The 12,439-nt window shown below is 41.6% G+C and overlaps 1 protein-coding gene across 1 annotated transcript in view; it reads left to right on the top strand.

Moving 5' to 3' along the window:
* Positions 1 to 12,439, top strand: part of RNF150 (ring finger protein 150) — a 117,186-nt gene that overhangs the window by 87,980 nt on the left and 16,767 nt on the right. The window contains exon 6 of the mRNA XM_010292024.1: positions 3,477 to 3,687. Coding sequence (XP_010290326.1) covers positions 3,477 to 3,687 — 211 coding nt within the window. The remainder of the gene's footprint in view (positions 1 to 3,476; positions 3,688 to 12,439) is intronic.

Here is a 12,439-nt window from a genome sequence, read left to right on the forward strand (position 1 = left end):
CGTTTCTGTTGAGTGGATAAAGCAAAATGCCATTCCCTAACCACATTCTTGAGTCTTGCTGAGCCATCTTAACTGAAGTTTCCACACACAGGAAAGCAGCCTTAGGCAGGCAGCAGTCTCTGATGGGAGACTTGAGCGCAAATTTGCAGAAGTGCTTTTGCAGGCTGTTACAATGGGAGAAATGAGGATATCTTACCATAGGCAGGGCTAATATATGGGTTTCTTTTCCTGCCAGCTGCATGTTTGTCCTTTGGTTGTTATTAAAGGGCTGGCTTGCGTGACTGTGGCTATATTGTGCTTCATTTAGCAGGAGGACTCGGGATTTTCCAGGAAATGACTGGTTAAAACTCAAATATCTAAATGTTTCAATTCAGTTCACACCTAAACTCTCAATTCACTTCGTAACAGAGACTTCAAATATTATCTGCCCTAAAACCAGCTTCCCCAGGCTGCTATGAGGCACCAAAATGACTGCACTCATTTTCATGGTAGCTGAGCACCCTAGCATCTCTGCTTTTCACCATGGCTCTCTGCAGCTCCGGAGGATTATCAACTAACTATCTTATCAGCAAACGGTTGGCATAACCTTTTCCACTGTCTCTTTGCTGGTGAATTCAGCTCAGACTATACCTCTTTTGGCTGTAATATTTGAAGTGACTTATCAGTGAAAGTGTCTTTTACTTTCAAAGAGCTACATTGCTATTGGAGTGATCGTATCACATAAAATAGTTTCCCTCTGCTTCTCCCCCTTTTCTGCAAATATCTGCTGGATGTGCAGACAGCTGCATTTTTGGCAGCAGATTGGGTGACTTGAAGCTATTCACTAAGAGCCTTAGCCAAGCCGTCAGAAGTCAATACAAAGCCTTCCCTTGACTTTAGTGGAATTGTGCCTTCAAAGCACTTACATGCAGGGAATGAGTGAAACCAATATAATTAAACTTAGCAAATGTATCTGGGTCACTCTTACAGCAAAAGCCATAATGTCTTTTTTTCGATCAGTATTTCATATCATTAGTTTTATAGGATGCTGCTTAGTTTGGGGGTGTTTTGTCCAACTAAAATTATTCAGGAGTAAAGGGATTAATTCTGTTGAGCAATGTTATTTTTGCATCTTTAATGTTTGGTTTGGCTTTCAATTATAATCCCCATTTTTAAAAGTTTAAAAGTTAGTCATAAAACCCCATTCTAGGAAAAACTGGAATCAGAGCAAAGGACAGACAACTGATCCCTTGAAAAAAATTTCAAACAGTTTTTTCCTAGAGTAGAAAAGAAAACACGGGCCTTTTTTTTATTCTTTAAGATACACTTTCATCAAAGCCAAATTTAAATTAAAAATGAAATTCTGAAAGCATTTGTTAATAACAACTAAGGGTGAGTGAGAGAGTGATAGATCTAAAGAATAATTTTGGATCCAAGTCCTACAGGTAGATGATTGGTATTTCACGTAGAAAAGTACAGGTTCAATAGGTTTCATTAAAACCTGGTATAGCTTTATCCCAGATATATGCCTTTATCCCAGTTCTGAGGAGCTCTTGCTGCTTGTGAATTAGACTGGAACCAGACAAAGACAATTCTAATTTTTATCCCAAATTTCAGTTTGTGGCTACAAGTCACCTGGGGATTGTTTAAAATGCCTGCCTTTTTCATTGTGAAAAAAATATGTATGAAGTGGCAACAATCAAACAGGGAATGTATGGGGAAAAGAGAAAACATGCTAAATTCCTGGTTCTGCAAAATTGTAAGCATGTGGTAACCTTCTATGCCTAAGTTCAAAGGAATTACTCTTGTGCTTAAAGCTAAGCCTCTGTTTAAGTCTTTGCTGTATCATATTTTGCTTAGTTTCTAGGTGCCTGGTGTTGGAGATAGGCAGGTAGTGAGATTTTTAAAAATGTCTTAGCAAGTGAGACAGCTAAGCATAGCAAAAATCAGATCCACAGAGTTGAGTTCACCTCCTCTGACTTCAGCCATCCAGATGCTGGATTTCCAGTCTAACTTCTTAAGCCCCAACTTTGCTTAGCACTGAGCAGTGGGAAGGCAGAGGGGGCAATTCATACCACTTACCTTATGGTGGCATGAATCACACAGTGGAATTGTCTCCAACCATTGAAGTTAGAGGAAACCTAAGTGACTGATCCAGATTAGCTGTCTGACTGCTGGACAATAAAGATAAATGGGAACTTAACTTCACATGTTTCTTAACTTAACAAGGTATCTACGTAATTGCAGTTCAACCTTGCTATGTCCCTCTGCCATTTTGGAAGCTTTGCACCCTGACACGTAGCATCCTTACTTCTGAATTAACCTTGTTTTTGTTATAATATGTTAAAACTTCAAAACCCAGTTCCTGAAATAGTTATGCAAACAATTTTTCTCCATGCCTTGGGGAGAACTAGACCTGGTTCTATGGGCAAATGGCACAAGAATCTGTTTCCTTTTAGAGGAAAAAGAGCTTTTTTTACTGTTATATTTGTCACCAATGTTTATGGGGAGCTCCATAGAAATCACTGCTGTATGAATGGGAGCATTCATAATAGGCCCAGAGAAATCAAGGGTTGAAACTAGTCTTGGACATAGTGTCTCTGGACAAACGATCCTCTTTGTTGCGCAGTGCCCACTTGAAGTCTCAGTGCAGTTTGTGAACACTCGGTGTTAAGGATATTTAGTTGCCCACAGTGCAAAAGGTGGGCACCACAACCCCCTCTGATTGCTTCCCTTGACTTGAAGAGCTTGGCTTGTTCTGGAGGTGTTGGTGTGTTCACTGTGTAAGTGCAAGGGAGAAGTGTCTAAATACCCCAGAACTGGGTTCCATCCTTAGTTTCTCTGAATCACAAAGTAAGAAAGACTATGATTCAAATAATACTCTTCAAATTCCTGTTATTGCTTGTTTGTTTCTTTTCTCATAATTTTGTTTTGTAGGAAATATAGCATTAGAAAAGGAAAAGGTCTTTTGATGTTAAAAGACTTGTCTTATAAACAGCTTTAGCTTCTATTTTTGCACCCCACACATAGATGCGCCCACAGGCAGTTCCCTTGAATTCTTATTCCTTAAAGCTCTGATATAGGCTCTATAAAACGTATATTTAGGGAAAAGATAATAATTTCCCTCTGGCTGCTGTCTCTGTTTACATTTGTAATCTGACTCAGCAATCTGCCTGTATTGAGCAGATCATATCAATAAGTGAGTTACTTTTTTAATGTGCACTTGCCCAAACACTTTTAAAAGTATAAATAAGAATATTTAGAGATTGTAGGTGACACAGTTTAGTAGTGAATATTTCCAGTGCATGCTTTGGGTCTCTCTTCCAACAGATTGTATTAAGAGATTTTAAGTACATGAAAACAAATAAACTGTGCATGTTTATTCATCATTTTCAGTACTGAAAGTAAGTGAAAAACTCTAAAGAAGTGGGAACAGGTAAATTAATTAAATCCTCATATTGGGTAAAAGCGCTTTTTTTTTTTTATCTTCCCATTAGCCAAATGCAGATTGCATGGATGATATACCTCCAGACTTGGAAGCGTCCATAGGAGGACCACCAACCAACCAGATAACAGGAGCCAGCGATATAACAGTGAACGAGAGCTCTGTAGCCCTGGATCCCCCAGTGCGGACTGTGGGAGTACTACAAGTCATCCAAGATGTAGACTCCTTTCCCCAGGCTGGGGAGGGTAACTTTACAACAAGCAGTAAGTTCCTCTTTCTGGCAAAATTTGCACAGAAATAAATGTTTAGAAACCTGAATCACAAACCAATCTCTAGTGTGGCCAAAGTGGCCTTTGAGGGCTTTTTCACTGGAGCAATGGCCTTACTTTAAGCATAGCAGAAATCTACAGGGTAAGTAAATTTAAATATCATGTCATTCTGCTGTACTGCTGACACTTCCAACCTGTGTGTAAATTAGTGTCTTGAATAGCAAACTCCAATTAGAGTCCCCTGCATGGACAGAACAAGCTATTTCAGTCAACACAAAACAATATAAACTTACGGTCATCTTCAGATATTGTTTATAGTAAATGATCCCGTTCACCATGATACCCCTGTATCATCTGGCTTCTTGGTGAAGCAGACTGGTGCATGTCCTTTGGCCTGCCTTTCCTCACTGGGCCACATGTTACCGTGTGGAAGTTATACTTACCTGCGCATCATAAAATAAATAATGAATGCAGCAATCACTTTTACTGCCTTCCGTCAAGAAAAAAAGAATGCTGGATTTTGCTTTTGCGTTTCCTTTTATCTTCTTACATCAACTGAAGTTCATCTGGTTATTTATTCATACTTGAAATTCTCATTTCAGAATAATTGATGGTCACACTTCCTGTTCTTGAAAACCTGAGCGTAGTGAAATAATGCTGCCAATTTGTACAAAAAAAGAATTGTGGATGTTTTCAATATGTTTAGTTTTCACTTGTTTAAGGAGCACCATTTGAACCAGTAACTCTCAAAATATCTGCATGTCTCTCTGTTCCCAAAAATTATGTTCTTTGTTGAAGATCTACTTCTGACAGTTTTAAAAGAATGTTGTCAGCTGTTTTGAGTAAGGATTGTACTAGTCTAAAATTCTCATTTTTAGGTAAAATTGCAGATCAGTAGAAAATACTTACCTGTTTGATACCAGTTGGTGTATTAGTATGGACAAGACTATTGCAGAAAATCATCAGATATACTTGAAGGGAGGTAGGAGAATGTGGTAAAATATTGGTTTGTATATGTAGTCAGCGTAGGTCCTGGAAAAAATTATACATTTTCAACCATTCCTAGGTACTACTCTGGGCCTGGGTGTAAAAAAGAAGGCAAGTAATAATATGATATGTAAAAGGTAGGAGGGAGAGCAGGGGACTAGACTTAAATGATTTTACATTAGTCTCCTTATTCCATGGATAATCACATTTTCCCACATATTGCAGCCAGTGTCATGGCAGTGAAAATAACTTCTGGAAGCGCTGGACTTACAACCTTAGCCACAAGTGACCCAGAAGTGGATTTTTAAGTTCTCCCTTTGTGGATTAGGTACTGGTTTCAGGTTTGGTCCTTTTACGGTCTAAGTCCTGGATCCAGCAGGGGCTGAGCAGGAAGGTTATAAGCCCAGCTGTCATCTGTGGCCAGCCTGTCAGCTGGTGGCATACAACTTTCTCAAGCCTGCTTGAGTGCTGGCAAGAGCTGTTCAAAACGAGATGTTATTTTGTTCCTTCCAGTAGTTGTTTTAAATGCATTTGAGGCTGATTTAAACCATGAAGATTTTACTTCATGGTACCACAATGTAACTAAAGACTGGGCTAGATACTGGTCTCAGCTGTACCCTCTTAACACTCCTGAAATGAGTAGCTCCTCTGGCAGGTAATTGTCCTTGTCCTGCTGTTCTTCACAAGGTCGGCTATTGAAGTTGGGAAGGAGGGCCGTGGCGTGCCCTTTACACCCACAGCTGCATGGCACATGCTGGGAACAGCCGGCAGCCTGGTGCAAAGCCCAGCACTAGGGGTAGTCCATGCTTTTCATCCCAGGATCTTGGCACACCGAGAAGCAGTTCTTCTGGTCTGTCATCAGGGGTAACAATGGTGTTGAGGCAGCCAGGGAGCACAAGAGCTCAGTAACTCTCCGGCCACTCTCCCCTCCCAGTTTTGTTTCCAGAGTCTGCAGAAGGATCAGTGTCAGTCCACAGAAATTTGATTTTCATTTTCCAAGTTGCCAGCCAAGCAACTGTGTGAAAAACTTGCTCTGAGCCATCAGGGTACTGCAAGGCCTGCAGAGATGCTTTGTTTTGCCGTGATGCTCTCCGTTTTATCCCTGACCTTTAATAACGTTGGGCAATAGGCGCTAACATGGGGTATTCCTGAGGGCTGACAGCAGAGCCCATGGACAAGGAACTTGCACCGAGACCAGTGGTCTGTCCAGGCACATGGGTAATGAGGCAGCAAACCATGGAGCTTCAGGACATCTCCATCACCTGAAGAGACTGGTCACGTGGTCTGGCAAAGGACTGCGAAGAGGGTTTTTCCCTGGTTATTTGAGAGAGGGAGAAGAGAGCAGGGAGGGGAAGCTGGGAGGTGGCCTGAGCTCTGTGAAGATTGTGAGCCTCACGCCATGACAGGAGTGGCTGGGGACCCACTGCTAAAACTCCAGTTGTTTTGTGAGGCAAGAAGAGTCCTGAGAAAGGCTCGCAGGACCTTGGGAGCTTCCAGACCATGGTGTGTACCTGCCTATGCTGCGCCTGTCACGCACAGTCACTCAGGGAACTCTGGTTTAATGCTTGGCTAGCTGTTGTCACTCACCCATCATTGATATGTAGACATGAATCTTCAGCTGGATTTCCCATCTCAAAGTGGAAAACAATACTTGAATATTAGTCAGTGGTAGGTGTGCAAGTTTGCATGCTGTCATCACCACATCCAAAGTGGTGCAATTTGCAGTAGTTCTCAGAAATGGAGCCATTTAGTCCCCTTTTTTGCAGCACAAGCTCCAGCAAAGAAGAGGTCTTTGATTGGGAGTTAGGGGCTGAGTCCCAGCAGTGATGGGAATTTATCCCTCCATCTGCTTTAGGTGGATTTGGGCTATTCAACACTCTGAAAGGTAGAACTTAGCATCTTAGGAAGCCTGAACCCTTAAGCCAGCAAAAGGGGAACATCTAGGACCACTGCACAGTTGTGGTATGAAACCAAATGCTAAACTAAATCAGAGGGTAAGGTAAGTAACTGGGTCATAGCTGTCATATAGATGGGGCTTTATAGGTGTTGGGTCTGTTTATTGTATTTCAGGCATTGTATTTCTCATTTCCCAAATCCTCATAGTTACACAACTGCAGAGCTTGCTGAGCATGCCCTTTCTGTGAACTAGCCTGTCTGGTAATTTGTAAGCGATGACACTGATTGCTCCTAGGAATCTTCGCTGAAGTTGCTAGGTTCTGGCCTCTTTATATAGCATTAGTGACAGGAGCATACTCCAAGACTGAATCTGTGCTAGAAGTTTTTCTTCCTTGTGTTACTGAATCTGTGCAGATTGCCTCCAGTGCAGTCTTGACGTGGCAACGTGTATCCAGCACCACGAGTCCTTGCATCCCTCTTTATTCCTGGCAAAGTTCAGTAGTCCAGGAAATAAGGGTCTTGCTGCCTTCTTTCCACCCACTTCTGCAATACTTTTTGTTTAACTGTTGTTGCATCCTTTTTGTTTGTTGATTAATCATTCTGGTATTGTTGTCTTGATTTGGGTTTAATTTCCCTTTCTGTGTTTCCAGTGAGTATTCATTGCCAGAAAAGCTCCCACAGTGTGTCTGGAGGGAGGATATTTCCAGAGTGCTGTTCACATCGGGTGAAATTCTGTCTCCATTGAAATTTGGTGGCAAAGCTCCCACCTACTTCAGTGGGGCCAGATTTTCATTTCTGGAACTCAGCCAGTGCTTTTCTTTTTATTTCTCTGTGTGTGCTCGGCAGACATTTCCTCTTTTCTCCCTCTCTTTTTCTCCTCATGCTTCTGAATGTGATAATGTCTTTCATCGGACCCTGGGCAACGTGGTGTACTGTGAACATCTGGATGGGACTTCATCTAGGGGTCCATCCCTAGGGTTCCTTACTAAACCAAGCATCTCCTGTGTAGTAGCACTGAGCACTTAAAAGTGGACCAGCAGTTTCTCTCAGCTGGCTTCTACAAAGATCCAAGCCTTCATCAAGTCCCTTGGGTGTATCTACAGCCCAAAGTCTGTTCAGTATTTAGTCTTAGTGACTATTTGCTCTCTGTAGTGGGATTTTTTGCAGGATCCTGGGATAGTATCTTGTAATGTGTATTTCTGTAATCAGTTGGTGAAAATGGATATATGGAAAAATTGAAAAACTGGAGTTGGAAAAAAAAAGGGGAGGGTGTGAAAAAATTGGGTGAAATACGTAAGAGTTCATCTCAATTGAGTTTCCTGCTTTGACACTGTTACTTTTCAGCTCTCCAGAGGGTATGAAAGAAGATAAGCTAAGGCTCTTTTTCCACAGTAATGCATCATAGCAATCTGTGTTGCCTAATTTTTAGTTGCGAGTTATGCAAAATGCTAGCATCTTTGGAAATTTCAGTGCGGGTGGAATTTCCTGCTCTGTAGATGATGTGAGTGTGAGCTGGACTTGGCTAAGATCTGAACTTGAAGATGTGAGCTACACCAACTTTGGAGGAATGGAAGGTGAATTTGGGATTTGAGGGGGACATTTCAATATTCTTTGGGTCATGCTCAGCTGGGATTGAATTACATGGTTGAAAAAGGTAGTTCACTGGCATATAGATATTTTAAAGGTTGTATGGTGACACTTGCAGAGGAGAAAGTAGTTACTTCTTTTTTTCATCTTTTGTAGCATCCATGGTCATTCATCTCTCTCAACCCATGTGGCACTTGTTAATTTCTGCAGTAGATAATGTGCACTGCCTGAGTCTTTGCTCTCTGTCGGTGAATACCTCTAGTTTTTCAATTTAGACAAGCTTTTACATTCTCTTCAGCGGGATGTCTCGTCACACTGCGTAAGGCCTCAGAAATGCCACCAGCACTCTCTCTGTAGTTGGAGGAAGATCCAGAAATAATTCTATGGCAAACATGGGCAGGAGTTTTAGTATGAAATCCCACAAGCTCTCCTGCAAGGTGTCACATTGCCTGCGAAGACCACTGAGTTCGGCAAGCTGTACAGCAGTGTGGGCAGTCTAGAGAGTACCGGCAGTTTCCTCTTCTGCCTCTCATATTGTTCTTTCTATAAAACCCTGCCAACGTATAGCTCATCATGACTGTTAGGACACTTTCAAGTCTCTATGGTAGCTCTTCATTAAATCTATTAATATAACTTCGCAGGTAATTATTTTGATCTGTATATGCCTAGAATGTCTTTGTGAAGAATAATCAGCCTTTGGAAGTGGATGAAAGTGCATGTTAAGAATCTGATCCACTGTTGTCTTTCAACCACTTGACTGTTCCTCCTTGATATTAATACGGGGTTTTTTTAGGCAGAATGTAAACCAGGAGGAAAAGGTGGAAAAACTCCCTAGACAGTAGTTAATATGGAAAGTTATTAACACTTGCCTTAGCACCTAACACTGTCCTGGAGACAGAATACTGATGGGACCTAGTTAAAGATTGAGCAGATTGGGTCCCATGTGCCTGGAGTATGACATAAGTCCTGGTGGCTCTATTAAAAGCCTGTGCGGATGTTGCACTAAATAGTTATCATGGACTGAAAATTCCAGTGAGCTGAGGTCCTAGATTTGTTTTGAGACTCACACCAGTGCCAGCATAGCATTGGCGGTTTGAAAGGTCAACAGTGGTTTGAAGGAGTCACCAAGTGAAACCTAACTGGCACTGAAAATGTGCTCTGGACTATTACATACACTTAAAAGACTCCTGCCAGGCTCTGTGAATGGGCAGTGAAGTTTTCCTGTTACAAAACTGCTCTTCCTTTTCATATGTTAAGAAGTGAAATACAGACAAAGTGTTTCTGTACAGTGAATTGCAAAAGGCATGTACAAAAATGCTGTGAAACAAGGAGCACATTTAAAGTCTAATTTTTTTTTTGTTTTGTTTACTGTTTCACATCTGCTGTGTACATTGACGTTGTGTACAGAGCAAGGATGCAACCATCGGTTCCCGAGTCTCCCTTCTTCCCTGCAGACACACTGAGCTGTGTCTATAGCCCAGTCATGGGGCATGGTAGGTACCCGCGGTAGTCTGACCTAACCTAGGGTGCCAGAAAGGCTGCAGATCTTAAGAAACTTGCTTAATGATTGACTCTAGGGGGAGATGTAGAAGAAAATGTTCTCCTTCAGTAGTGGAAACTCCATTTATAGGTCTGTCTCTACATATAAATGCTGTGGCAGTTGCCAGCTTGCCTCTCTCTCTCTCCCCCAGATTAGTTGTTCCTGCCTCCATGTTGCTCTTCTGTTGTGCAGCTACCTTGTGAGCCTGATCCAGAAGCTAACCAATTCCTTCCTGTTCTTTTTTTTTCATTTGGATCAGTTCCCTGATCCAGAAGTAGTTGTGCCAGTACAACAGGAGGAAAGAAATGTAGAGCACAAGAGAAGAGAGGGACATATAAGCCAGCTTTCACAACACTGTTGCCAAAAGCAAGCACGCTATCTCAAGCACAACTAGACCCTACACAGCTGTTTGTTTTGCCCAGAAATCAGGATAAACAAATAAGCAAAGTAAGCATGAAGTTTCAAATCGCATTTGAATGCTCATATCTGAGTATACAGGCATTTTATTAATGATCAGCGAATATGAGAGACATAAGGGATTTTTTATCTATGACAATGAAACTCAGTAAGGAAAAGTGCCATTGTAAAAACTGTGATGACACACAAGCATGTCCCTTAGATATATCACGCCAAATTGCTCTGAATGTGCATTGCATGCATGCAGGGGAAAAGGGGATCTGAGGACTGGGATCAGCGATAACATAGCTTCTATCTTTTTTTATACTTCACTGTCTTAAGCAGACAGCTAGATAAAACATTGAACAAGAAAGCTTTTAAAGCAAAATGGACGATGTAGCATAAAATACAAATCTGACTGCAGAGAGACTAGATGACTTACTACTAGCTGACCTCTTTGATTTATACTCGAGAATGAAAGCCTTGTCTTTGCAAGAGAAGTTCATCATCTTGCATGCAATCTGCTTGATTATTTACGACTCATTCTTACATCTCTAATGTCTCTGGAGTTTTTATTCTCATCAGTTTTTACACAAAAGCCTCCACAGAAATCATCAGGAAGTTCTGTTTAAGACACAGTGAGCTACTGTGATTCTGAATCTTTTTCTGACCAATTCAGGAACAAAGACAAATGGGAGACACAAGGTACCAGCTTGGATCAGCACCTGAAAGTAAGAATTAAGAAGTAAGACTGGGCAATAGCCGTCTAGCTGGACAGGCAGAGGAAAGTCAGGATTCCAGGGTCAGTCCTGCTCGTTGCTGCCATTATTGCAGACAGATAAGCAGTGCAAAAGTAACACTTGCCTCTACTGCGCAGACCTCAGACGTGCAAGGGAATTATTTGCACATGGAAGCCATCTGGTTTCTCACAAGCAGTTAAAGGATCACGTGCATGCTAACACCTGTGCTTCTTGTGTTGTAACCAGCAGTTTTGATTTCTCAAAAAGCATGAGAGTGTTGCGTTTAGAAGCAAATTAAGTGAAGGCTTGTGCCTGTGTGGTTTTTGTTAGAGAGATAAATAGTCTTTCAGGAGATGTTTGGCCTGCAAGAAGCATGCAGAACTGCTCTGCTTTAAGTTTTCTCCAGATCCTTCTAGGGGCAACAGCTCAGATGTCCACATACAATGTCTAGTACTTAGGGTTTCAGCGTGGACAGAAAAATTTGGTAATAGTATTTGCTCATAAAATACCAGTCATGTCCCAGTGTATTTTTGAAACAACTCTTTCCTTTGTTACTTAACCTCCAACTCCAGCAGAAATTAGGTGCCTCAGGGATCTTTTAGGGTTACCACAGTAACCAGGTCACTTCATCTAGAAGTGAGAGTTCTCACTAAAACTTTAGTAATTGGACTTACCCCTTTATTGTGCTGGATGTGGTTAGTTTTAAGTGAAGAACGCGCCTGAAACTCATGCTTTGAAACGGATAGGCCAGATGGAGAAACTAGCTTATGAGTGTCTACAGAAAACATGAATGATCAGAACAAAAGTAGGTAACAGGTCAAGCCCAACATCTAGGAGGAAATACCCAACTGCTGGCATGAGTGTAAGGAGAGGATTCTTTCCTGCCTCAGAGTCTGTGGGGATGGGAGAGGTGGGTAAGCCCTCGCATTTTGGGATGCGGAAAATAGGACCAATACAGTTATAACCTAACTAGATGCTAACTAGACCTTTCTAGCCTAACTAGATGCCATCTTTGCTACTGCAGTGACAAGGCTGATATTCTGAGGAATGTACGCAGGCTGTACGCAGCAGAGTGCGCAGTAGCATCAGAGTTGCATTAATGAATATCTGGGCTTCCAAAGCGCCTGGGAGATCTATGATAGAATATCCACCCAACTTGGCCTTTTATTGTGACTGTCGCTTTTGCAAGTGCCGATACCTTTGACTGTTCTTTTCATTTTAACTCATGTTAACCTATCTGAGGCACTCAGAGCGTAGGCAGGAACATATGTTCTGTTGTGGCAATAATTAAACCCTATGTTAATACACATATTACTGTGCAAAACAACTTACCTGGAGATCTCTCTGCTGAATTTCTGCTGCATTTGCCACTGCCTAGGTAGCATAGTGCTGTAAGACAACGAAAAACCATACAGGGAAAATGCATAGAAAATGTATAGAACAAAGATACCGCTGGCAAAGTCAGCATATGAAAAGCCTTTAGCTAAAATGGCTTTATTAAACTGTAGTGTCTCAGTGAGGGAAAAAACTCACACAAAAGAGGTTTAAAAATCTGCCAGTTCCTTATGCAGGTAGTTAAATACCGCAATGTTTTCAGCTG

This window comes from Phaethon lepturus, unplaced genomic scaffold (assembly GCF_000687285.1).
Source record: "Phaethon lepturus isolate BGI_N335 unplaced genomic scaffold, ASM68728v1 scaffold49907, whole genome shotgun sequence".
Classification (NCBI taxonomy): Eukaryota; Metazoa; Chordata; class Aves; order Phaethontiformes; family Phaethontidae; genus Phaethon; species Phaethon lepturus.